The sequence below is a fragment of the Synchiropus splendidus genome, chromosome 8 (genome assembly GCF_027744825.2).
Source record: "Synchiropus splendidus isolate RoL2022-P1 chromosome 8, RoL_Sspl_1.0, whole genome shotgun sequence".
Taxonomy (NCBI): Eukaryota; Metazoa; Chordata; class Actinopteri; order Syngnathiformes; family Callionymidae; genus Synchiropus; species Synchiropus splendidus.
In genome coordinates, this window is record NC_071341.1 from 10818666 (window position 1) to 10845991 (window position 27326).

Consider the following 27326-nt stretch of genomic DNA (forward strand, 5'->3'; position numbering starts at 1 on the left):
CTTAGTGTCATTATAAGAACAGTTTAAGGTTTGATATTGACTGACAGATTCCAGATCACCATCTCGATGGTGAACATTCCGAATCCTTTTCCCTCGTCTATGGGAAGGTCGAGGGGGCAGCGGCTTTGCTTCAACATGATGACTGAAGACCCATCTGTCAATGTCACACTCTGTCCTGCCTCCACACGAGAACAAGATCCCGAATTTGTTTAGCGTCTAATCTGCCATCTAGCAAGGTGAGCTCACAAAGGTTAGCGCTCATAACCTAACAATATTTCACACATATTATTTGCTCTTTTACTTTCATTTATTTGATGTTTTGATTTTCTATCATAGGCAATATTTTTTTTCTTCCTCAAAGTCTGATATCAAGCTAAGTTTTTGTGTGTTTAAATAGAAAAGATAAGAGACAATCGCATGGTTTAGAAGTTTAATCTCTGTTACATCATCAGAATGTTCCCAGGCGACACAACCACCACTCTTAATACAGAACAATACATTTACTGGCCGCTTGCAGTCATTCACCAAAATGACTTAATACTGGCAAAGATGTCAATATTGAACATACAGCAGGTAAAAACCGACTCAAGTATTTGGGTTTTGACGCTAATCTAATGGCAGATATACACCAATCACTACTATTATGAAGATAAAACATTGACTTTTCCAAATGTTGGTCAAAGCTGAAGTACCAGAAGTGCATAAGTGTTCTAAAACAGGCTTAGTGAGACCATTGTTTCATGATTTGTGACTGAACGCTGCTATACAATGTTAACAAACACTTCATTTATGGGACACATCTTGGAAGGTGCTTCAATCTTTACAAGGATATAAATATTTCTGGCATTCATTTTACGAAAAAGGCCCGTAAAAATAAACGGTTATACAGTGAAACATGATTTACATCGAGACAGCCGCACCGTGATTGTGGACAGGCTCCTTGAATGGTAGATAGCTTACGCCATCTAGTGGTTGAGAGGATGAATATGTTTGTTTTACATGGCGATACCCATGATAAGACTTTTTGTTTCCTCCACAGAACATTTTTTCGATTCCCGAAACAAAACCGGAGAAGAGCAAAAACCAGTGCATCAAGAGAAAGTATGAACCCATTCACATTTTATGTGTTGCATTCACAGTTTTAGTGCAAAATTCAAGGCTCCAGATTTTGCCCACAGACACAGCCGGACCTCTTTTTCAAGACGGATCAAATGTGGTACTTTTCTCAAAGATTATCGGATTGGCACCTGACCACATAATGCTGAATATATGTTCCTTTAACTTGAAGTGCTAAGTGTGTTACATGCATGCCGCGGTTTCACATTCAGGTTTGGTCTTCGCGTGTGTGTGACGTCACACATCCGTTCCCTTGTCTCTGAGCATGGTGACTCTTTGGACAAACTTCCTGGTGCTCCTTCGGTACCGAGGCTGCGTGAAGTAGAACAAAATTGGGTCCAGAAAACTGTTCATGCTGGCGAAAGGTCTGGTACTTTTGTAGATGATTGAAAACAGGTTCCTGGTCTCGCAGGACATGCCGGGCAGCGAGCGGACCAGCAGGTACGCGGTCTTGGTCAGGTGGAAGGGCAGGAAGCTGATGCAGAACACCGTCGCCACGACGATGATCATCCGCACAGCCTTTTCCCGCTTCTCCCCGGACGTGGACCTGATACTCTGATGGGGCTCCGGGCGGCAGAGGACCTGAGCCATGCGGATGTAACACACCATCACCCCGAGAAACGGCAGCACGAACCCGAGGCAGGTCAGAGCCATGCCGTACGGATAGTAGCTCCTGGAGAGCTTGGGGGGGCTCAAGTCATAGCACACGGTGCGGTTCCTTTGGATCCCTGTGGAGGCAAAGTGAAAGGTTGGTGCGCAGAGGAGGATGACCACCAACCACACTGCCCCGCAAATGCACCAGGCCATTTTGCGACCCCCTTGTTTGTGCCACACAGCCAGAGGGTGACAGATGCCAAGGTAGCGCTGCAGGCTGATGCAGGTGAGGAAGAAGATGCTGCCGTGAAGGTTGCTGCAAGAGAAAGACACAAGACATTGTTGAAACTGATCCTTTGCATTAGTGGAACCGAATTCACATGCACTCATCAACAGGAGGGAAATTACATTTTCAAAAGGGCCACATGACACACTGTGACTCTCACTATTGTTAAATAAAGCTTAAATAGGATGGGAAACGTTGCAAATAAATAAAATAAATAAAATAAAATAAAAAATATTTCAGTAATAGGACAGTCACTGTCAGAGTGCAGCAGAGAAAACGCAGCTTTGAATAGACTCAGATCCTTCATGTGGCACAAAATGACAGTGCACTTATGTTGTCGCTAGCAATGGGCTTCTGAGGCTTCATGAAACAGTGTCCTCCAATTTAGTGCCCACTAGATGGCACTGTCTGCTCTGAAATCTTTGGATTTGCCCAACCATCTCAATGAAATACGACATCATTTTTTAACACAGTGCACCATCAACTGGGCTCTGAAAGGACATTGTTTCATGAAGCCTCATTGGCCCATCACTATCTGTCGCTCAAAAGAGGCAAGTTTAATCAATTCAATTGGTTTGTCCAGGGAGTAATTCAGGGACCACTACTGTATAAGTCATGACAATAAAAGACTATTATAATCGATTTTTTAAAATTATTTACATTGCTTAAAATGTTTTTTAAAGTACAGCAGTGAGTATCAAAAATCAGGTCGTGGGAAAGCAACAGGACGGAGATTAATAAAAAATACAATAAAATAAAAACTTCTCACCTGTAAAACTGGAACCGCACCAGTTTGCAGGTGAAGTCCCCAAAAGGCCAGTAGTCATGACTAGCATAGTTGTAGATCAGCAGCGGCAGTGACATCACATAGAGGAAGTCGGCGATGGCCAAGTTGAGCATGTAGATATTGTTGCGAGACAGGTTGGGCCGCGTCCTCCATATCTTCAGGATGACCACTGCATTGAGAGACAGGCCCAGCAGGAAGACCACGGTGTACACAGAAGGGAGGAGGATCCGCTTGAAGTCCTCCTTGTAGGTGCAGCGGAGCAAGCCGCTCACACTGATGTTGGGGGCGAGCGCCTCAGCTCGGTGCGACTCTGTGGGGTGGACGCCGGGGGTGAGCAAGTCCACAGAACCAGGGACCAGGGTTTCCGTCGGGAAGGAGTCGATCGAACGGGGCATCTTCACATCTGGTAGAGAGACAATGAGGAGATGTAATATTGCTCTTGAAATTAGTATCAATAGGAGTTAGACATGGAGCAACCTAAAGGATTTCAATAAAGCCGCTAGGAGCCTTCATTACGGTTCAAAAAAGGCATCGCACTCAGATGAGGTTACAAAGTGAGATGGAGGAATAAGGAGGACAAAGAACACAAGCGTAAAGGTACAGTGGTGTTTACAGGAGTAAGAGTCTTTCATTTTAAAAAAATGGAGAACCGACGTCGTGCAACATAAATGAAGAGTGGTCATCGAGGCTGACAAGCAGCTAGGGGGCGCCTTCTTACCACTAAGTCAGCCATTGGCCTATAGTACATCCACAATAAGCATCAGTATGTCAAACTTTGCAGAGAGTGAAATGCTTATTCATGATTGTTTGGTCACTTTCCCCGCGGAAAGTTTCCACCATTTATAGGTTTAGCCCCATTTTTAGTAACAATATGGCAATAGGACGGGTCTGGGCGACTATACGATCCCAATTAATAGTTGTGGAAAATATCAGGTTGACGTATTATCGGCAGTCACCCTGTTACTCAATTAAACAGACAAGACAAGACTCGCCTTCGACTAGAGTGCACGTCTCCTCCCTGACCACCAGAGGTCGCCGTGTTCTGTATTTGACAGAGAAGGACAGGACTGGAAAATGTCCCAGTACAAAATGAAGCGTGTGTATTCTGCTGTCAGGAAAGAGCTCTTGTAAAATATCTGATACTACAATTGAGTAAATTCAGCCAAGTAATCTGTTAGACTGCCTGTTTCTGCCTAGGCCAAGCAATACCGAGTCCGAGGTTTGTGCTACTTTGCTGCTTTTCTAGTTTCATTTGCGCTCTTGTTTAATCGTGCGCCATCTTTCGTTATTTGTTGAGATTTTATTTAGATTCTTTATGTAAAATAGTTATATAATTATATATATTTATATTATATAGTATAATTTTCAAAAAAATTATATAGTATAATTTTCAAAACTCAATTTGCTTTGTTTTTAATGTCGTTTTTTTTAAAAATGTAGTTTCCACAGTGCTTATAGAGGCTTGAAAAAACCATACAAAAAAACAGAGAATAATGGAGGTAGAATGACATGGGGGTGATCTTTATTGCCAAAAGCCATATCACACAACCACAGACTGCATGCATGTGCAAGCAATGACCTTCCTCATCACATTTGTAAAGATGTTATCCATCAATAGTGAACTGGCAGTTCTTCTCGCTGATGTAGTCTGGCGCTGTCCAGTGTATCAACAATGTTGGCAGTCACATGATGTGACGCCTCTAGTCATAATTTATTGAGTTACTGATTGTATACTTCACCAAGTCTTCCAAAGTCTTGTTGTCTGTTTGCATATCAGGTCCTTGTTAAAGCAACAATGCGTAACATTTAGACATGAATACACTGAAATGACAGAGCAAAATCCTGGACAACACTTGTAAGGCATTCTATGTGTTCACCGCTGGTCTTGGGTGTGTTGTCAAATGGAGGGAACTTATACCTTTCATTGTGTTTATCACAGTATAGTGTAGATATAGCCAGCCAAACGAATTAGCTCCGACATTTGCTGCTAGCCGCTAGCGGCTAACGTCGACAGCTAATGTCCGCTAGCATTTATCAGACAGAAAAATAGTTGATTCACTGTCTTTGGCAGTGTTTATGGTCCGTCTGATTTGGACAAGTGTAACATGTTATATCTCATGTTCTATCTGTAGCTGTTGCCGTTGAGTCCTCTGATCTGCAGACCTGCTCAGAGCTGCTGAGAGGCACGACCAGCGCCACATTTCATCATCCCTGAAGAATAGTTTCTAACTCTGACGTCTGTGTCCACAGTCATCTCAAATAAACAAATGCCCATTTTATTGTAGTTGTGAGGCCTGGGGTGCTGGCAATGCCCAGGAGGTGCTGTACATCTTGGACTGGTGTATTCCAATGTATTCCAATTGGTGGCACCTTTTTTGTCTGAGTCCAGCCCCAGCTGTACTACGATTCATATTCTTCCCATTGGAATTGTATTCCTATTTCTGAATACAAGATAAAAGTTCACAGACATGGGTCTGTTAGTACTGCTTGACTACAAGACATACTATGTCATAAAAATAAATCTGCGATTGACTTTCAGTCCGAACCCAAAATAGTTTCCACAGAGTGATACTGACACTACAACACTACTGTGAAGAGATTTTTGACCGTACCGCACTGCACAGCACAGCACAGCACCAAACCACTTCAGTCTGTAAGAAGTTTCCAGTGCGTTATCATTTGTTCGGTGCAGCTACCATTGAGTTGTCTCTCGTCCTTAAATTTCAGGCTTTGTTGGATAAATCCCTCTATCGCCCTCAAAAAAAATCACTTGATGATTTTAAGAGTAAGCATGGCATTTTTTTACTTTTCACATCTACTCGGCTTCTGCCCCTCACTTCCATGAGTCAAACTCTTCAACTACTTCCGTGGAGAGCTTCATCACTACTTCTGCAGTGTCTTCCGGATTCTTCAAGACTTCAGTGGTGACTGTCATCCAATTTACCAGTAGTTTGGCCAGACAGAGTAAACTTTACAGACGTTTTTCTCCCCCTCATCAAAAAATCCCATCATGGTCCCAAAGATGGTATATTACTTTAGGCATGTTTCTTAAGCGTCAGTATAGCATGCCACCTTCCAGTATTAGGCAGTAAATTTAGGAAAAGACTAAAATTGTAATATGTTTGTGGAATAACAACATTTACAGGACATTGCACATCCATATTGAATAGATGCCTGGTTGAAGACAGCGCAATATCAAATGGATGTTTGACCTTACATTCAGCAGATGACTTAATTTGCTTACTGGCCCAAGCACAGAATCGATTACATGTCTTGATGCTTTCTATCGTCTTGGTCTTCTTCTGACGCAGACTTCCCTGTCAACTGATTTTGTCCAATTGCTCCTGGCACAGACTTCCACGTCTGACTGTTCGTCTCCACCTCTTTCTTGTCAGAAGCTCTGCAGACTCTCAATGTTCCTCCATTTGGTTTGGATCCTTTAGGACAGTGTTTTTCAACCTTTTTCTAGCCATGGCATCCTTGGTTCATTGAAGAAATCTGGAGACACACCACCAAAGGGACCTTGGCCAAAGCGCACTTGTGCTTAAAGTCCTATAGAAAATCCCTATCATGAAAAACTGTGGCTACTGACACTCAGTTGTCACTTTGCCGGACTAGTTGCAGAAACAAATTTTAGAAAATGTATTAGTTTCAACTGTGTCCAGGAAGGGGCGGGCAATATGGCAAAAGTCATCATATTTATTTACTTACTTACTTTAAATAACTGTTTCGATTTTATCACTTCTCTTTTGCATGATTTTATTGTAGTTTTGAATTTCCAGACAAATCCTTAGCATTCTTTGTCTGAACTTGCTTCATAAAAACAATTATTCTTTCTCACTTCACATTTTGGATCACATTTACTTTACCACAAAGCAAACTTTGACAGTCAATAAAGTTTTGAGGTGAGACGTCACGTTAGCTGTTAGCTCTGTTAGCTCTGCGGTGCAGACAGTCTTTGGCGTCACGGGTCCAACAAAGATCATTCCATGGTTCTGTGGTGAAGGTGTGTGGTCAAGTTTGAGGCGCATCCAGGTTTAAAAACAGCTGGAAGTTGCGCATGTGAGCGACAGATCAGCGCATCAACACACTGGAGCTCCACAGTATAGTGTGCAGAAAGAATGTCAGCGAATCCATGTGATCTCCTCACCTCGGTTGCTCATCGACACGTAATAGTCATGGATTTAATGTCATATCGCCCACCTCTATCTCCGGGCAAATGAGGTGAAATTGGATCATTTCCCCACGGCACACCTGACACTCTCTCACAGCTCACTGGTGTGCCGCGGCACCCCTGTTGAAAAACGCTGCTTTAGGAGATCTGTTTCATCCTTTTTCATTTTAGCCATTTCTTTTTAGTATTCAGCAATTAATAATGCATCTATTGCTGTTTTGTTTTTGTTTGTTTGTTTTTTGTTGAGATCCAGTAGCTGATGTATCACTCTTCTTTAATTGCACTTTTTTTTTTTTTTCTTTTGAATTCCAAAGCCCACTGTTTTTTCCCCAATGATTTTTTTTCACACTTATCACTATCTTTGCACTAGAATTTTGGTCATGAATTTTCATTATATGAGTGGAGGTTTTTAGCTAGCATGTATCTTGGGGACGCCTTGCAGTGAAATTGGATGCCCTACTTTTATGCAGGATTCTTCAGGTAAGGGACACAGCTCCTCTCAAAAATCCAAGCAAAAAGTCTGATGGAGCAGGAGGTACTGTTCTTTACCTTCTGAATCGGTGTCTTTGATCAGGAAAAACATGAACAGTAAGAGAGCTTTTAGCTCATCCTCTGTTTCTTTGAGGCCACTAACAAACCACTGATCCCCTGCAACATATTACATGAGATCAAAAAACGTTAAAGGCATGTCGCAGTATACTCTGGCATTTGCAGCATGCATGGTGGGAGTGTTTAAACCCGTGACTCCTCATGTTAAAGACCATTTACTTTACATGTGAGTATATCACTGTACAGTCTGGATTATACTCAATGAGACTATTATGGCATTGAAATTCACTTTCTAATCTTGTGGGTTGGATAAATCCTAAATGACATCCAATAAAAAAAAAAGCGAGCCATTGACTGGAGTCATTTCCCTTAAAACACTGGAGGAGTGTGACTCATTACTTTTCACAAATTACACCATTAGAGCAAAGATGTGCGTCACTGCAGAGTTCTGCTCAGTCTGCACTCATACGAGTGGGCGCACGTTGACAAAGGATTTCGTAATATCTTTTCGAGTAATTGATGCAGAAGAAGGGTGTAACTGCCAGCAGGCTGAAGCAATAAGAAGACAACGTATAGACAAGAAACAGCAATCTCAGAAAAGACTGTTCTTGACTTGCTCTTGTGTTTTCCATGTTGCTGACTCATTCCATCCAGTGTCACACAATGTTGTCATATCAGGAAATATCTTTGAAGAAGACACACTCCCTTTAAATGCATAAGCTCGGAAAATTCTCCCTGCTCCGTCAAGTGTTGGTGCTTTAAATGGTGTGTTTGATTTGAAGGCCCTTCCCTGCGCAGCATTTTCCCATGCGTGTGCTGCAGAATGCAAACTTCAAATGACATTTTGAAAGAACCTTCACAGCAACTTAGTGAGCAGTGAATAGGGTGCGGGGCGTCAAATATCACACATGATCAGTTGTTCTGCTCGTCAATGACAGGTAGTGATCGGCATTCACCGATCACGCCGAATCAGCCGTTCATGATCAGTGACCAATCGATCGTACCGTCCCAAGATAGTAATCCTCCTTGAGGTGTCACACCAGGCGAGTGAGCCGGGGCACAGTTGAAGTCAGTGAGCTGGGGGTGGAGGGTTGTCAGGGTTGGGATTTGTAGGAGAGCTAGTGGGTTGGGGGGAGTTCAAGAGACACGAACAAACCCGCGCACTCTAGAAAGTAGTTTCACACTCATCCCCCACCCCCACTAGACCTGACCTCAGTGGCCCCTCCTGCTGTGCAATGCAAACAGACACACACACACACACACAGAGAGACAGACACACACACACACACACACACACACGGGGGAATTAGCTCAAATGGTAGAGCGCTCGCTTAGCATGCGAGAGGTAGCGGGATCGATGCCCGCATTCTCCATAAAGCTTTTGTTTTCTACGAAAGTCGTTATGCAGAGGTAGGACATGTACTCTGAGCATTACATACACCTTAACAGATACATATTGTTCACTCAGGATAGCTATTATAATGAAGCCATGAAAACACAATTAGCTATACCAGTGAGCACTTTAACCATTAAAGCAGATGCCCCTTGAAGGTCCTGAACATCTGACAGGTCTTCACTCTGTTTATGTCCCACACGTCATGACAAACGTGAGGCACCAATAACCCACAGAGACCAACAGGAAAAGATGGGATGCAAGACTACAAAAATGAAACCAAAATAAAAGCTTGCTACGGTAGTACTCTTCCTTGTGGTGTTACACGCAGCTTGCGATCCTGGCCACAGTAGAAGTCAGTGAGCAGGGGGTGGAGGGTTGTCAGGGGTGGGGGTCTGTTGGAGAGCTAGTGGGTTAGGAGGAGTTCAAGGGATACTAACAAAACGCTTGCACAATTGGAAGTAGTTTTACATTCCTCCCCCGCCCCCACCTCAGCTGCCTGTCTGTTGTGCAATGTCAACAGACACACACGCACACACCCTTACACGCTCGGGGAATTAGCTCAAATGGTAGAGCGCTCGCTTAGCATGCGAGAGGTAGCGGGATCGATGCCCGCATTCTCCAGAAAGCTTTTTCTCACGATGAGAGTCATGATACAGAGGTACAACTTATACACTTGAGCTTCACATACACATTAACAGATACATATTCGTCAGTCAGGATAGCTATTACAATGAAGCCAAGAAAATGCTATTAGTGCTAATGTGCACTTTCACCATTAAAGCAGACGCCCCTTTAAGGTCACAAATAGCATTTACCAACTGACAGGTCTTCACTCTGTTTATCTTCCACAGGTCATGACAAGTGTGAGGCACAAATACTTTCACCATGGAGGCCGGCCAAGTGGCACAAGTGAAGGTGACACAGGATTACTTATAAAGTGTGCTAAAAATTTCAACTGCCAGGAACAAGCATATCATACACGTCAATAAAAGACAATAGAATACACCCTTAGACAAAACACTTGTCTACCGAGATTTGACAACCCAGATGCTTCAATGGAAACACAGCAAAAGAAAAATTTTCATGTCTGGTATTTCTATCCCCTTTGATGGTGGTAAATACCTTAAAAAGGTAGCTACCCCAGAGAAGCCAACCCGATAGCTTGGTCAAAGTACGCTATTACAGTAGTTTGTCAGTACACAAATGCAACAGAGAATAAACAACTATATACATATGTCTGCCAGGATGGAACGTGCACTGTAGACTTGAAGTCTAAGGGTTCAAATTTCCTTTTTTCCGTCTCAGAGGCCACTTGCAAAACGCCTATTTGGCAATGGAGTTCAGTACATTTATGCAGTGGAGTAGCTCAGATCAGTTTCCACTTTAGTTTAGAGTTGGTCTGTGAATCCACCATTTGAGCTATTTCCCCGTCCCCCTCCCTGGTCCACTTAGGGGCTTTTCACACTGTGGGTTCTGTCTTGGGTGGCCTGAGTCCGATTCGCCCCCTGCTGTGCAGCCTCGCACCTCTGCTGGCTGCTCTGCGCAAAATAGCTGGTTTGTGACCCACGACGAAGCACGTCTCACAGAAGTTGTCATTGGTTTCGCGTGGCTCATGACCTGGTAAAACACACACACACACACTGATACACCAGGGGAATTAGCTCAAATGGTAGAGCGCTCGCTTAGCATGCGAGAGGTAGCGGGATCGATGCCCGCATTCTCCAGGAAGCTTTTTCTCACTTTAAGAGTCATGATACAGAGGTACAACATGTACACTGAGCTTTACATACACACTAACAGATACATATTCGTCAGTCAGGATAGCTATTACAATGAAGCCAAGAAAATACAATTATCTATGCTAATGTGCACTTTCACCATTAAAGCAGATGCCCCTTGAAGGTCACAAATAGCATTTACCAACTGACAGGTCTTCACTCTGTTTATCTTCCACACGTCATGACAAGTGTGAGGCACAAACACTTTCACCATGGAGGCCGGCCAAGTGGCACAAGTGAAGGTGACACAGAATTATTTATAATGTGTGCTAAAAATTTCAACTACCACGAACATAGACGCGTCAATAAAAGACAATAGAATACACCCTTAGACAAAACGCTCATCTACTGAGATGGGACAACCCAGATGCTTCAGTGGAAACACGGCAAAAGAAAAAATTTCACGTCCGGTATTTCTATCCCCTTATCAATGAGGGGGACGGTAAATACCTTTTAAGGTTAACTACCCCAGAGGAGCCAACCACGATAGCTTGCACACACACACACACACACACACACACACACACACACACGAGGGGAATTAGCTCAAATGGTAGAGCGCTCGCTTAGCATGCGAGAGGTAGCGGGATCGATGCCCGCATTCTCCAGTAAGCTTTTTCTCACTATGAGAGTCATTGTTACAGAGGTGCAACATATACTCTGAGCTTTACATAAATATTAACAGATACATATTCTTCAGATCAGATTATTATGAAGCCAAGAAAATACAATTAGAATTAATGTGCACTTTTGCCATTAAAGCAGATGCCCCAGGTCTTAGGGCATCTGATAGGTCTTCACTCTGTTTATCTCCCACAGGTCATGACAAGTGTGAGGCACCAATACTTTCACCATGGAGGCTAGCATAGTTGCACATGAGAAGGTGACACAGGGTGATTTATTATGTGTGCTAAAAATGTCAACTGCCACTGCCAGTATATCATACACGTCAATAAAAGACAATAGAATGCAGCCGTTGACAAAAAACCTCATCTTCCGAGATGGGACAACCCAGGACCCAGTACCAACCGAGTATTAATGGGCCATTAATGCAAATGTTGATCGTAGCCCAGGTGGCAATTGGGGCTATTCAGATGTTGATGCTACACTGTACAGGTGTGAAGAACCTGTCCATGCAGAGATCAGTGGCTAAATCAGCCGAGGGAGGGTGTTTAGGACAGCATTGTATGAGGATGAAAGATGGTGTCTCAGTCATCCACCTGTTTAGAGAGGGTTTTTTCACTTTGACAAAGATGGCCTCTTTTACTCCTCTTTCAAACCAATGGTCTTCTTTTGCCCAAATGTTGACATTGCTCTCTTCAAAAGAGTGTTTCTTGTCCTCGGGATGTAAATGGACTGCTCAGTCTTGTACAGAGGAGTTAGCTCTCCTGTGTTGGGTCATTCAATTGTGGCAAAGTTGCTTAGTTTCTCCTATGTAAAGGTCTGAGAACTCTTGGCTGCACTGGACTGCATAAACCACATTACTCCTTTTGTGGCAAGGCGTTTTGTCCTTGGGATGGAGGAGTTTCTGTCTTAAGGTGTTGCATGGTTTGAACTGAACCCAGACTTCGTTTGCTAAAGATTCTTCAGAGTTTCTCTGAGACCCGGCCACATAAGGAATAACTATGACATTACGATGCTGGACATTGTTTTCTATGTCCTTTGTGTTTCACTTTGATGTTTTGGTAAAGGCCCAGACGGCATTCTTTCTGTGGTTCTGCTCCTTCTCTCTCCCCTTAGGTGAGATGGGGACGTTTTGGGCTCAATGATTCAATGTTCTGCTCACCGATCACACAAGTTTTTGTTCTAGTGGGTGGTGTGAGTCAAACTGGGGGTTTAGGTTGATGTGTGTTGGTTTCCTGTACACTTCAATGTTGAGGCTCCTGTCTGGTTCAATGTTAACCGCACAGTCCAGAAAAGGTAGTATTAGTATTGTATTGGAAGTAGGTGGTGGTGAGGCAAATGTCCAACAATGCACATATGTTCTCTGGTGAGAGACTGGTTCTGTCAGGTAGACTAAGATTTCCTTTTTACCACGGCAACCGCTTCATTCGTAGGGATACATGTGAAAAGGGACGTGGCATCATATGAGACCATATCCTCATCCACATCTAGTTTACTTCCCTGTACCTTTTGTGCAAAGTCGAATGTTACGAATGTCAAAGTTGTATTGATGATGTGTAGGGTGTTGTGTCCTACCAACAGTGCCAAGAGTGTAGCTAGATGTTTGGCAATGTTGTAATGCGGCTGACAATAGGTCTTGAAGGCGTTCCTGCCTTGTGGACCTGAGGGAGACCATAAATGCGCGGGATGTCTTCCCCTGGGTATAAGCGGTAGTAAAGGAAACAGACCACTAACATACTAAGGGGCTTTTCTCACTGCGGGTTCTGTCTCGGGTGGCCGGAGTTCAACTCCCCCCGTGAGCCTCGCGCTTCCGCGCCTCAGGCAATGTTCCTTTTTTCCTCCTCAGCTGGCGGCGCTCTGCGCAAAATAGCTGGTTTGTGACACACGACAAAGCACATCTAAAAGAAGTCGTCATGAGCCTCGCAACAACCCACCACCGGCTTAACCTGCTTATTTCTGTCAATTCTTAAGGTACGTTCACACCGAATGCGACATTTTAGTCGCGGTAGCGCCAGTCGTCAGTAGCTGGTAGCTTGCTCAGGTAGTGATTAGTTGTCACCTGCCCGGTTCGAACACATCGCCAAAGTAGGTCAGTCGCCGGTGAAGATGGCGGAGCCGGTTCTCTACTCTACTTATTAAATAACAACATGGAAAAAGAGCCGTCTCTCGTTTCGTATCATTCGCCAGAGCCACTCACACTGGTGAATTTAACTTCCTCCTTCAGCAGCGTCGCCGGGATACAGCCGCTTCGAGCGGTACTTCAGGCGGAACCACTGATAGTTGGACGACCTGTTGGTCCGGATCAGTGGCCGAATACAGGACACCAAGTGCCCGTGGTCTGTCCTCGGTAAGCAACTCGATGTGTCGTTATGTACGCCGACTTGTGTCCATATCTTTCTGAACTGTCATCAATTCATGAACTCCGCGGTTGTATCTGCTGTGTGCTTGAAGTAATTTTAGGAGAGATGTAATCTGTCATTGTCAATAATTTGTACAGGAAAACTAAAGTATTTGAAACAATATTTATATTTTCTTTGAGTCTTGTCAGTTAGCGCCACTTTGTGGTAAAAAATTAATCCAACGGTTAAATGCATTGTGATCGAACTATCCTGTGAGGTAAATATACTGTTGTATGGTTGATATACACTTTGTTAAATTATCACCTACATATATATGTTAACATATCCATGTGTTTTATATTTTGCAGGTATTCGGTAACAGAAGACTGATTCATCACCAACTGCTTCTGTGTTGGTGTGACGGTCCACTTCCAGGAGCTGACCAGAGGACCACAGCCACCAACCGCATATGTTTTTGTTACAGATGAGGCTTCTCCTTTGTGGAAAAACAGTTGTCAGTGCACCACAACTGCTTGTTCAAGAGTCACCCACCTTGTATGTGTATTGCATATTATATCTCATCTCTGCAATAAAATGAAGCTGTGTTCAACTCAGTTTGTTGACATTTTGCATAATGCTGTTGTTTTTTTTCTGTGAAGCCATTTTCCACAATAACAAATGCTCAACGTCAAACCTTTTATTAGCTAAAATAAAAGCATTATCTCATTCATTTATACTCATTCAATACACCCATAATCATCATCAGACCCGAAGTGAACTATATAGATGTGTTTTGAAGGATCTTCCCAGCAGGAACGGAGGCCAAGAGAGGGGGAAGAAAGGGGGTGATGTCTGGTTCCTTTAATGAGGTTGTGGCTACAAAGAAAATAAATTAAGGGTGCAAATGATCCAAATTTCAGTCAGCTGTTGTTTTGCTTGATAAAATAACTTGTAAATGATGTGCTCTTTTATTTGTGTTGACAATATCTGCATTAAAGGAACCAGGACCTTGAAAACTATACCATCATCTGAACTGGGTTTGTGGAGGGAGTAGATGCTTGAACACAGCATCAGCATCCAGTGACCTCTTCGTCTGTTGCTCTCTTCCTTCGGTGACCTGCACATAATGAAAGTTAGGTTCAATTACATCCCGTAGTGATGAGTACTAATAAATAAAATCTGTATAGGACAGCAATTTAGTTAACCTAAAGCAAGTCATGTCACTATGACAGTGCTTGCTCATATAAACAGACCCTTCATCGTCTCATCATCTGAATTAAATTAAACCAGAAACAGTACTTATTTATCCCGCCGCCATACATGAGTAGTTTCTACAGTCACAGCAGTACATTCGCCACGTAAACTAGGTGGACATTGCATTTAGGCAAATGTAAGTAAACTTACGTAAATAAAGGTCTCAACTCACCAGTCACGCCACCATTGTGACGAACTTTCCCGCCGGACAAGATTCTTCCTATTTATGTTCCGGTGGAAATTAAAAGATGCACAATTTGTGCCACTCTCGAGAGGATGGCGGAAAGTCTGCATGTAAACAACTGCAGCGATGAGCTTCTCCTCCTTCGGGACACGTCACTGGCGGATCTGGTCTATGATTGGTCAACGCACCGTGACTGGTCACAGTAGTTCAAAATATTGAACTACTGCGACTGTCACGGTAGCCCAGTTGTGTCGTCTTGAGTAGCCGGAATCGCCGTATGTAGCTCAAATCACGTAGCGTCGCACACTCCAGTCGTGTCGCGGCCATGTTGGTCGCCGCTGATCGCCGTCAATCGCTCCAACTCCATTGACTTTGTATGTAAATCAGCCGTGGCGCTAGCGGAAGTCGCGTTCGGTGTAAACGTACCTTAAGTTCTACGAGTTGCCCCCTCAGATATGGCCCTCCTGCTGTGAGACAGACAGACAGACAGACACACACACACACACACACACGAGGGGAATTAGCTCAAATGGTAGAGCGCTCGCTTAGCATGCGAGAGGTAGCGGGATCGATGCCCGCATTCTCCAGAAAGCTTTTGCCTTCTGTGAGACTTGTTGTACAGAGGTACAACAAGTACACTGGGCTTTACATACACATTAACTGATGTGTATGTATTTGGCAATGGAGAGCAGTTCATTTATGCAGTGGAGTGGCTAGGATCAGTTTGGACTTTAGAGTTGGGTCTGTGCATCCACTATTTGAGCTATTTCCCCATTCCCCTCCTTGATAAGCTTTTCACTCTGCGGGTTCTGTCTCGGGTGGCCTGAGTTCAATTCGCACGTCTCAAGGAAGTTGTAATCAGCCACGTGACAACCGCGATCAGACCCTTTACTGCCCGGCATTGAGCATGAATAAGTGCAGTAGGGATGGGCGATATAGAGGCAAAAAGTCATCACAATAAATACATTTCCATTCTATTCTATGTCTTGGACACTATAGTCTTTCTTGAAACTGTTTTATGATAAAACTTGTTCATGGAGTTTGTCTCCAACACAACATTATTTGTTTATGTGTAAATATTTCGTTAAGTAAGTGTCGAAATGAAAAATTCAATGTTTCACGTCTCTGGTAGAACCCGCTCGTGCCTGACAGACTGCTCTGCCAGCTTTATTTTGGGGTTAATTGAGCCGTCTGCCTGGGTGTAGCATTTGCATTGCCTGAGAGAGTGTGTCAGCGATCAGAGAAGCCTAATGGGGACATGGAAGAGGACGCAGCCACCAATACGAGAGCGGATGTCCGTCCAATATCCAACTATTTTTACCACAGTGTTTCGCTGAGGCGCCAGCGCAACGTGAGACCTGCATGTGTTGATGTGAACCAAGGCAGACGGCCGTATTACAGAACCTTTGAGGCTCCATCTAATAAAATAAGGTCCAGAGACTCAGAGTCAACCAGTGTCATTATCAAAAGGTTCCCTGTATTAAAAATGAGACAGAACCCGTAGTGTGAAAGCGCCCTAACAAAATGCTTGCACTCTAGGAAGTAGTTGTACATGGCTTCCCCGCCCCCAACCTGACCGCAGCGGCCCCTCCTGTTGTGACACACACACACACACACACACACACACACACTTGGATGCCAAGGGGAATTAGCTCAAATGGTAGAGCGCTCGCTTAGCATGCGAGAGGTAGCGGGATCGATGCCCGCATTCTCCAGAAAGCTTTTTCTCACTATGAGAGTCATTGTTACAGAGGTACAACATATACTCTGAGCTTTACATTAACAGATACATATTCTTCAGATCAGATTATTATGAAGCCAAGAAAATACAATTAGCTATGCTAATGTGCACTTTTGCCATTAAAGCAGATGCCCCAGGTCTTAGGGCATCTGATAGGTCTTCACTCTGTTTATCTTCCACACGTCATGACAAGTGTGAGGCACAAACACTTTCACCATGGAGGCCGTGCGTGACACAGAATTATTTATATGTGTGCTCAAAATTTCAACTACCACGAACATAGACGCATCAATAAAAGACAATAGAATACACCCTTAGACAAAACGCTCATCTACTGAGATGGGACAACCCAGATGCTTCAGTGGAAACATGGCAAAAGAAAAAATTTCACGTCCGGTATTTCTAACACCTTATCAAGGAGGGGGACGGTAAATACCTTAAAAGGTTAACTACCCCAGAGGAGCCAACCACGATAGCTTGGTTGAAGTACGCAATAACAGTAGTTTGTCAGTACACAAATGCAACAGAGAATAAATAACTATATAGATATGTCTGCCAGGATGGAATGAGTTTAGAGTTGGTCTGTGAATCCACCATTTGAGCTATTTCCCCGTCCCCCTCCCTGGTCCACTTAGGGGCTTTTCACACTGTGGGTTCTGTCTTGGGTGGCCTGAGTCCGATTCGCCCCCTGCTGTGCAGCCTCGCACCTCTGCTGGCTGCTCTGCGCAAAATAGTTGGTTTGTAACCCACGACGAAGCACGTCTCACGGAAGTTGTCATAGGCTGTGGCGCAGCTCGTGACCTGGTAAAACACACATGCACGCACACACAATTACAAGCGAGGGGAATTAGCTCAAATGGTAGAGCGCTCGCTTAGCATGCGAGAGGTAGCGGGATCGATGCCCGCATTCTCCAGAAAGCTTTTTCTCACTATGAGAGTCATTGTTACAGAGGTACAACATATACTCTGAGCTTTACATAAACATTAACAGATACATATTCTTCAGATCAGATTATTATGAAGCGAAGAAAATACAATTAGCTATGCTAATGTGCACTTTTACCATTAAAGCAGATTCCCCAGGTCTTGGGGCATCTGATAGGTCTTCACTCTGTTTATCTCCCACAGGTCATGAAAAGTGTGAGGCACAAATACTTTCACCACCATTAAACTACCACGAACAAACATAACATACACATCAATAAAATACACCCTTTGACAAAACACACTACTAAATTGACAACAATAAAATTAACAACCCAGATGCTTCAGTGGAAGCACGGCAAAAAAAAATATTCACGTAGTGAATACCTCAAAAAGGTAACAACCACGATAGCTTAGTGGAAGCATGGTATAACAGTAGTGTGTTAGTACACAAATTTGACGGAGAACAAACAACAATAACGAACAAACAAGCATGAACATATATATATATATATATATATATATATATATATATATATATATATATATATATATATAGTAGATGTCAGTGAGCTGGGGGTGGAGGGTTGTGCAATGTGACCTGACACAGACCCAGACTCATCCTCACGAGGGGAATTAGCTCAAATGGTAGAGCGCTCGCTTAGCATGCGAGAGGTAGCGGGATCGATGCCCGCATTCTCCAGGAGGTTTTTCTTCCTCTGAGAGTCATTATACAGAGGTATGACATATACTCAGAGCTTTACATAAACATTAACAGATACATATTCTTCAGATCAGATTATTATGAAGCCAAGAAAATACAATTAGCTATGCTCATGTGCACTTTTACCATTAAAGCAGATGCCCCTTGAAGGTCACAAATAGCATTTACCAGCGCTTCACTCTGTTTATCTTCCACACGTCATGACAAGTGTGATGCACAAAAGCCTCCTCCATGGGGAATTAGCTCAAATGGTAGAGCGCTCGCTTAGCATGTGAGAGGTAGCGGGATCGATGCCCGCATTCTCCAACTTTTCGGTCCTCCAGCCTGATGAACACCAGACAAATGTCCCTAACAGCCATTGCGGGTGATCGTACAGACATAGGTACCATCCTTCATCAACACCTGGGAGACCTCGGTCCCCCCACTGTGAGCAGTGCTGCTCGAGACTTGCAAAAGGGGCAGGAATATTACTTTTCATTATGACTGAGACTCATGACAAAGCAGGGATTTTGTGGGTTCCCTGACATTGACAGCAGTTTAGCAAACAAAAACATTATTACTACCAACTCTATCAAGGTGGCAAGCTCTGCAAAACCCACAGTGAACCACAGGAAAAGATTTGACGGAAGACTACAAAATAAGACCACAATAAAAGCGTGACACAACTGGACTACCCTTGTGGTGTCACACCCAGCATGTGAGCCTGGACACAGTAGATGTCAGTGAGCTGGTTGTCAGGGGTTTGTTGGAGCGCTAGTGGGTTGAGGGGAGTTCAGGGGATACTAACAAAACGCTTGCAATCTGGGAAGTATTTTTACATTCCTCCCTCTCCCCCAGCAGACCTGGCATCAGAGGTCCCTCCTGTTGTGCAATGTCACCAGACACACCCCCGCTTACATCCACATCGGGGGAATTAGCTCAAATGGTAGAGCGCTCGCTTAGCATGCGAGAGGTAGCGGGATCGATGCCCGCATTCTCCAGGAGGTTTTTCTTACTATGAGAGTCATTATACAGACTGAGCTTTACATACATATAAACAGATACATGTTCCCAGTAGAAAAATAAGTATATATACCTGTATGTCTGCCAAGCTACCCTTCACATGCTAAACAACAACATCAAATTTGAGCTAATTGATTCATGAAGAAGAAAGGATATATTAAGTGTACCCTGCCCGGACGAATACCGGGGCCCAGGCCTGGGTGTTGTCAAGGTCTTATCAAGACCTCGTGTCTCATGGGACTCCTGAAGCAGTTACAAGGTACAGGTTGGCCTGAAGGGCTGCTGCTTCAGCTGTTGCTAAGGCTAAACAGCGGGTGTCTGAAGAGTATGGAGAAGACCTTCGGTCGGCACCAAGGCGTTTCTGGAAAACGGTCAAACATCTCAGAAGCCAAAGACAGCAGAATATCCTAGCTGTGTACAGTAAGGACGGAACTTTGTTTACTTCAACTGAGGATGTAATTAGCCGTTGGAAAGAGCACTTTGAGGAACTCCTCAACACGGACAGGGTGGAATACCCTCTGAAAGGGAGACAGTGCTGGAGAGGATCCAGTCATTGCTACTTGCAGATGATTTGGATCTCATGGCTTCATTAAAGTACGACCTCCAACTCTTGCTGGATCGGTTTGCATCTGAAATGTGAAGCAGTGGGAACCTGGATCAGCACCTCTAAGTCTGAGGCCATGGTTCTCAACCAGAAAAGGGTGGTCGTTCAGGCAGTCGCTCTACCACACTTTTGTGTATGAGAGAGTTGAGCCAAAAAGGTTTCATCCTGACCCTCACCTATGGTCATGAGCCATGGGTCATGAGCGAAAGAATGAGATCCCGGATACAAGCGGGAGAAATTAGTTTTCTCCGACGGGTGGAGGGTATCTCCCTTAGAGAAAGGGTGAGGAGAGGAGCTGCTTCTCCGTGTTGAGAGGAGTCAGTTGAGGTGGTTCAGGTATCTCATGAGGATGCCTCCTGGACGCCTCCCTTTGGAGGTGTTTCAGGCATGGCCAGCTGGGAGGCGACCCAGGGGTCGACCCAGGACCAGGTGGAGGGATTATATCTTTACACTGGCCTGGGAGCATCATGGGATCCCCCAGTTGTAGCTGGTGAATGTTGCCTGGGAGAAGGCCATTTGAAGTGGCCTTCTGAAGCTGCTGCCCCGCGACCCGGCTACGGATAAGCGGATATGGAAGGATGGATGGAGATCAGAGTCCTGATTAAGGTTAGCCATTTGTTTTGGATGGTTAAGTTCAGGGTGAGAGACTGGGGAAAGCATTGTGTCAATAAGAGTTCCTCACAAAAATAAACGTGTGGGCTTGTTTATACTGCCTCATGGCGACCAATTCCTGACAAAACACTATTCTTGTGGGAACCTTTGTGGGGACATCTTTGTGGGGGCCGGTCCTCACAGGTCTAAACCTCAATTTGAGACTTCAAAATAACTGGGTCGTTATAATTAGGCTTGAGTTTGGTTCAGAGTCCTGGTTAAGGTTCGCCAAGTATTTTGGATGGTTAGGTTTTGGGTGAGAGCTTGAGGAAAGCATTATGTCAATGAGAACCCTGACAATGTCCCCACAGGGACCGCAATACAAACACGTGTGTGCGTGCGTGCATGCGTGCTGCAGTCTCAACTTCTCTTCTGAAAGGGTTGTTATTCTGAGGAGAATTAGATTTGATAGCATTTGACAGCACAAGAAGTACAACCTACTGCAAGTTTTGAACTTAGCCTATAGCCGCTAAAGGTAGCGCCACATGTCCCTGAGTAGTGCCTCAACTGCATAACTCACCACTGCTAAACATCGCAGTTACTTTCAGGACAAAAAGACCCGACTTGACCTGCAACATTCAGAGCTGTATCATTTTCCTTGATCAATAAACCCTGATCCCATCTTGCGCTTCGACCATTTGTGTTATTGATTTCAGGTGTAAAATTACTGTTGCCATCAAGGTCAAACCTGACATTTGCTTGCAGGAGTACCACTGTGGCTGGAAACTATGTGTACAGCTCGACTCCACACAAACATGAAAATGCCAGACAGTAAAGGGTCTATTCGCTGTCTGGGCTGACAACATCATTGAAAAAAAACTTTTTGTGTTACCAAAGATCACCACAATATCTACTGATCATTATGACGTCGGGATCTCATCTATATCGTTACCAATCCAATAGCAGTGTTTAAGTATTAACCATCTTTCCATGTTGTGGGATGACATTGGTCACGCTTCAATATAAAAAGGCATCTTATGGAATTCCAAACTTAATATTTATCGAAACAACGTGTTTGCCAAATGTTGCCTGTGCTACTTCACCGCTGCTGCGTCGCTTCAAATCGTGTTTTTTTAAAGTTTCTGGTGGAGTTCTTCACAGCCATCATCGAGTCTATCCTCACCTTCTCTATCACCGTGTGATACAGCAGCGCCATCTCCAGGAACAATTGCAGACTACTGTGCATTAACACTTGTTCATGTTTACTTATGGCTGAGAATCACCACATTCGGTTACAGCCGTGGTGGAGGTCCGTCATCAGTTAATATCCGAGGTGACGAAGAGTCGTCGTGATAAGTCACAGAGAAACAAGGTGGTCAAGTGATGGTCGTCAATAGGTTGTCGCCTGGCTTTGACACCTTCCTTGAGACGTGGGTTACAAACCAGCTATTTTGCACAGAGCGCCACCAGCTGAGAAGACAAGAAAAGGGACATCGCCTGAGGCACAGAGGTGCGAGGCTGCACAGCAGGGGGCAGTTCTTATAGAACTTGTAGAGGACTCAATTGGGGCCTGGTGCTGATGGGGACATTGTGTTCTTCAAAGCAAGTCTGATTTTGCAGAGCTTTGGGCGCAAGACGTAGAACTCAGCCATTGGGCAAAAGAGCTTTTGGACAAAGTTTTTTTAGAGTTGTGTTCTTTGTATATTCTTGGTGATTCAAAAAAAATGATCGGATATGTGAATCCAAACCACAATCTGATTTTTTTTGGTTGCTCTCCTAGTAGCCCACTTGCTTGAAGTCCCAAGGTGCAAAACTGTAGTGAGAATGAGTTGTAAATGGATAAAAGAGTGAATATTAGAGAATTGCATTGCATGAACAGAAGCCGAGGGAGAACTTTCAATGAATCTCTTCTTTCTATTTTCATTGCGGTCAATAGATTTTTAGTCAGTAGAATCACGGCAGGTCCATCTTGACTTTTTTAAATAAAGGGTTAACTGTAAGACTCACAAATGAAATGAAGTGTCAGCTCACCAGAAACAGAAACAGAAACAGGAGGGGGCGTTTGTTAATGGACAGGGAAGCGATCAAGTCTAATTACCGTGCTGGTCCCATCAGGATGCCCAGTGCTTCTCATTCGATTGCATGTAAACACTAACCAACCAAACAACCAAACCTTATAAAAACAGAAATGACATGGAAGAATCTGTGCTGCACATCACAGATATGTCTTACACAAATCCAAGGTTTGCACTGATGCAAGACTTCAATGAAATAAACATAAAACCCTGGGCAAAGAGTAGCCACTACCACCACAGTTTATCCTCATTCGAAGCCTGAGCTCATCCGCCCAGGAGACATTCTAATCTAAACCAATGTAATGCACTATATGGAAAGGGACCAAGAGTACACAAGAGGACTGATAGAACCATTCAGTGAAAACACGCAAGGGTTTTTTTCCTTCTAAAATAGTTTGAAAATGTTGGTTTCATTTTTTAAAAGGTCACACTCAGTTATGAACCAGCAGAACAAGATACGACAAGTGGCTGTCGGCATTAGTTAACTTTTCTGGCAAGCAAACACAGACACACCGGCTTTTATCGCACTTGATAAACAGTCGTGACAAGCCAAGCAGTGACATTTAATCCTGTATGTTCAATCGCAGGCTCGCGTGGCTGACGGCATGACACTTCTTGTGTTTCTGTTGTTCAAAATCTGAACATCCAAACATTGATCAATAAACATCTGAAACTAGGGGAGCAACCGATAAAAAAATGGATCACTGATCAGAATGTTTTCTTGACTCACCAAGAAAATAATAAGTAAAGACAAACATAACTAAACTAAACCAACAAGCTAAACCACTATTTTCCTTGAAATCCGAAGTGTAAAACAATAATTCACGTGAACCTCATGCCGACTGCTTAGAGTTGGAGTTGGCAGTCCTGCAAACAGCTTTTGAAATTGCTTTATCATGGATGGATTCAAGCTGTCATTTTAGGTTATGTTCGCTTTTGCCACTGCCATCCTTTTTAGTTTGGTGTATTGAGTTCACCAAAAGTCAGAACATTTGAGTCTTCTTTTAGTCACCACCAATTGTTGACACTTTTGTCTACAGTTAGTCAACGCATTATCAGTTGGATGAAAAATCGACACCCACTTTTTGATAAACAGATACATTATGCTTGCAGGTCGGAGGCAAAATTAATTAGTTAAGTGGCGTCATCTTGCAGCATAAGCAAAAGAACAAAGACAATTTAGACCAACAGTGGAGCACTTTAATACTTCTTCAGTTTCTACTGCTGCGTAGTTAAACTGTAAAACCACCTTGTGGTGACACTGAATCCTAAACATTTCACCAGACCATTATCGACATGTGATATGAATTAAACTTGTCATGAGTCAACCTGGTAACACATCAAAAAAGAGAGCACCAAAGACTATTTCAGTCTGTCAGTGAAGAAGCAAGAAATGTATTTTGTGGAACTAATAACGATTATCTAATCTAAAGATCATCAAAATGTGTAAACTTGGTGGTGAATTATTCCACTAACATCTCATGCCAGCAATCTCATTCCAGCTATTACTGCTCAATTTAACCCTTCCTTCTCAGGCCCCCCAATATCCATCTGTCTAACACTAATGTGAAATCCTCATCAACAATTCAACGCACCAGTTCACACCGGGTCAACGTGTTCCACATAGTGCTAATGCAAATGTACTTTACAGAGAAATTAGGGTGAAATGTTGATCCGACCTCTGGAAGTGCCTGTTCATATCCCATTTACTGAACACCACATGCACCACAAGTCTCTGCAACACCATGACTCACACTGTTGCTGAAGTCGCCGCTCATCAAAAGCTTAACAGGAGGGTAGGTATCTTTTCTGCTGGGTGGGTGATGTCAGGCTTTGTGCTGTAGCGCACAGTGAACGCTTTGGAAAACATTATTATGCAGGTCAGACCTGGACTGTCGCCACTGAGTTATGCTCTGTCCCGACCCTGCCAAGATTTATACTTTGTGAAGTCAACGTCACCGTTGGTTGCCAAGATAAAGTCAAGTAAAAATGCAGAGCTATTATCCCACTGAGATCTACTCGATGAATATGCAAACCTTTCTTTCCCCAGATCTAACTGTTTTCCCTCATTGCACCTGGTGACTTTACATTGTTTTGTCTCCTTAGTACAACTGTAGCCAAGATGGTGTCAAGACCAGAGCACACAGAGATGAGACCAAACTGAATACACAGCAAACCACAAGAAGTCTTGAAGTAACATATGTTTTAAACTATTGCCTCGTTTTTGAAGTCATCATTCACTGACAACTACTTTGAATTCTCACAAATTAAACTAATAGTAAAAAAAAAAGACTGCAATGTAAGAAATGTCTCAAGGAAACCAATGTCATATCATTCAGTCATCCTCTCTTTTCTCCTTTCATAGAATTGTGTTGAATTATCATGTGCTAGAACCTAGCAATGCCTTTTTTAATTGTCAAGTGTTCAAAAATTCCATCCTATTTATCCTTTAGTGGTGGAATAACGTCGAACACTTCACGTGCAAGACTAAACACGAGTGTTTTTAGCATTCATTTTGTGTATTTTATCACACGAACTTAACAACGCCATCAACGTATGAAGTTAAAATGGCACGACGACGGTTTAGACTTGGAAAACAAAGTAACTCGCGTACCTTTAAAGGTTTGTTTCTCTCAATAACGAAAGTTTACGTCGAGTTTCTTCGCTTAAAACAATCAGAACACTTGTAAATATGAAAACAAAACCCAAGAATTTTTCTTACCTTGGGTGACAGCTCTGGAGGAAATAAATCCATTTTTTATATCGTGTGTTTTTCTCGTGTTCTACGCTCCAATACAGTCTGGGCTCAGACTGGCACACGCGACGGAAATGTGAGTGAACGAAACTGTGTTTGTCAACCTACGCTGCAGCAGCGTGGTCTGAACTTGTCTGTGTTGTGTTCAGGCTGCAGCAAGTGTCCTCGCGCGCTCACGCGCCGTCGCCGACCATCGCTGGCGGGACCACGCATGCGCAACACCTCTTCTAAAATGTGTTTTATTTATGGCGATTTAATGCATAAATGTTGCTTTATGTTTCGACTTTTTCCCCACTGTCAGCGTGTATCTTACTACTGACCACGTGGTTTACCCATATTGACACCATTAATGGCCTATAATGGCTGCTTGCCTGCAACAAAGTTGCAGCAAGAGTGATGACAATCGAATGAAGTCTTGGATGAACAGTACAAGAATAAGGGAAGTGATAGTAATCTGATCAGAAAGTGGGTCAGAGGACTTTGAGTCTTACAACATTGTAAATGTTTGAGTCATTCATTGTTCCTCCAACTAACTGCTAACTGTAAGTGTGTGTATGCATAATCAAAATCACAAATATCAGTCCACACTTCCAGATAAAAAAAAATGTCTTGGACAAATTATACACACACACACTAAATGTTTACACTTCCTAGCTACCAAAAACATAGTTGGTGTGATGTGAGCGTGAGTTGTCAACATGTTGTGCGACTTTTTAATTGCATTGTGGTGACAGAGTCATTTCACTGGATTCTTCCGCACCTCCTTTTCTTGTTTGTCACGTGATGTGGTCACGCTCAGATTTCGCGCCACACACTCATCATCCTTCCATGGAACTGAGAAGAGTTTGTGACTCGTGTTTGTAAATGTTTGATGTAAACCAGATTTGGTTGTAGCCGGTTGAGGTAAACAGTCAACAGCACTGGATGAGTGGGCCTTTATCCCTTGACCTTTCCTGCCTGAGATTTCTAACTGAGAGTTTCAGAAAAGTGCTCCGTAAAAATAGAGCAAAGCACATAGAAAGCTAATGATCAAAATGATAAGCTTGTGTTCTTGTCCGGCTTCTCTTCAGGGTGTGCTTTTTTCATGGCTATTTGACGCACAAACAAGTGACTTTGCCTCCAAATGGCCGGAACATTGTCAGTTGAACATTTTTGCATCAGTTGACTGACTTTTTTTTTAAAGGGATGAATCTTCTTGCAGGGCTTTTGCATCAGAACGCTTCCCGCTGTTGTATTCTGGACAAGGAGAAACAACGTAGCAAGGATGGAGGGTCGTCGCTTACGTGGAAATAAAAATGAATCAAACGTGCTTGCAATGCAAATGAAAATAATTGTTACGCAAAACTGGTACACATTAATAATATACTGTATATAGTGACAGTGCTCGCAAATCGGGACTGAAATGCCTCGATATTGCAGTTATTAATATGTAGTTTAGTGGAACTACATAGTGTCGTAGTAACTACACTTATATGGGTATTTTTTCGTTGTTGTTGCTGGCTCTGGCAGATACATTGATTTGTTTAACGCTGAGTGTAATTTGTACTTTAAGCAAATTTCAATTCTCCATGAGCAGAAACGTAGCTTATTATGGTTATTATGCTATATACAACTGTTACAACTGATCGGTGAAATACACACCATGTGAGGAGTCAAGTTATTCCGCACCAAAGTGTGATCCAAGATGAGCTTGTTTAGCTTTGTTCAGCCAACATCATCATCATTTTTCCTCTGATGAAGCCCTTTATCATGTTGAAACCACAGCAGACGGGGAAGTTGACCAGAACTACATAGTGTCGTAGTAACTACACTTATATGGGTATTTTTTC

At 43.4% G+C, this 27326-nt stretch overlaps 1 protein-coding gene and 9 non-coding genes across 10 annotated transcripts; 9 read left to right on the forward strand and 1 right to left on the reverse strand.

The window, feature by feature from the left end:
* Positions 1 to 422: 422 nt before the first annotated feature.
* LOC128763561 (P2Y purinoceptor 3) lies at positions 423 to 25635 on the reverse strand. The gene is made up of 3 exons (XM_053872475.1): positions 25465 to 25635; positions 2766 to 3186; positions 423 to 2026 (listed from the first exon to the last, which is right to left on the reverse strand). Exons 2-3 carry the CDS (start codon positions 3176 to 3178, stop codon positions 1354 to 1356), a joined length of 1086 nt encoding a protein of 361 aa, XP_053728450.1. The 5' UTR covers positions 3179 to 3186; positions 25465 to 25635; the 3' UTR covers positions 423 to 1353.
* On the forward strand, positions 8807 to 8879 carry trnaa-agc (transfer RNA alanine (anticodon AGC)). The gene has a single exon. It is a non-coding gene; the product is annotated as a tRNA-Ala (tRNA).
* On the forward strand, positions 9451 to 9523 carry trnaa-agc (transfer RNA alanine (anticodon AGC)). Its single transcript has one exon. It is a non-coding gene; the product is annotated as a tRNA-Ala (tRNA).
* Positions 10554 to 10626, forward strand: trnaa-agc (transfer RNA alanine (anticodon AGC)). Its single transcript has one exon. It is a non-coding gene; the product is annotated as a tRNA-Ala (tRNA).
* trnaa-agc (transfer RNA alanine (anticodon AGC)) lies at positions 11216 to 11288 on the forward strand. The gene has a single exon. It is a non-coding gene; the product is annotated as a tRNA-Ala (tRNA).
* trnaa-agc (transfer RNA alanine (anticodon AGC)) lies at positions 15596 to 15668 on the forward strand. The gene has a single exon. It is a non-coding gene; the product is annotated as a tRNA-Ala (tRNA).
* trnaa-agc (transfer RNA alanine (anticodon AGC)) lies at positions 16724 to 16796 on the forward strand. Its single transcript has one exon. It is a non-coding gene; the product is annotated as a tRNA-Ala (tRNA).
* On the forward strand, positions 17664 to 17736 carry trnaa-agc (transfer RNA alanine (anticodon AGC)). Its single transcript has one exon. It is a non-coding gene; the product is annotated as a tRNA-Ala (tRNA).
* trnaa-agc (transfer RNA alanine (anticodon AGC)) lies at positions 18377 to 18449 on the forward strand. Its single transcript has one exon. It is a non-coding gene; the product is annotated as a tRNA-Ala (tRNA).
* Positions 19378 to 19450, forward strand: trnaa-agc (transfer RNA alanine (anticodon AGC)). The gene has a single exon. It is a non-coding gene; the product is annotated as a tRNA-Ala (tRNA).
* Positions 25636 to 27326: the final 1691 nt, after the last annotated feature.

Excerpts from the sequence above, each read along its gene's own strand:
- LOC128763561 (XM_053872475.1), bottom strand. The coding sequence starts at position 3,178 with ATGCCCCGTTCGATCGACTCCTTCCCGACGGAAACCCTGGTCCCTGGT. Across the intron at positions 2,027-2,765 it reads GTGCGGTTCCAGTTTTACAG|CAACCTTCACGGCAGCATCT; the intron begins GTGAGAAGTTTT and ends TTTCTCTTGCAG.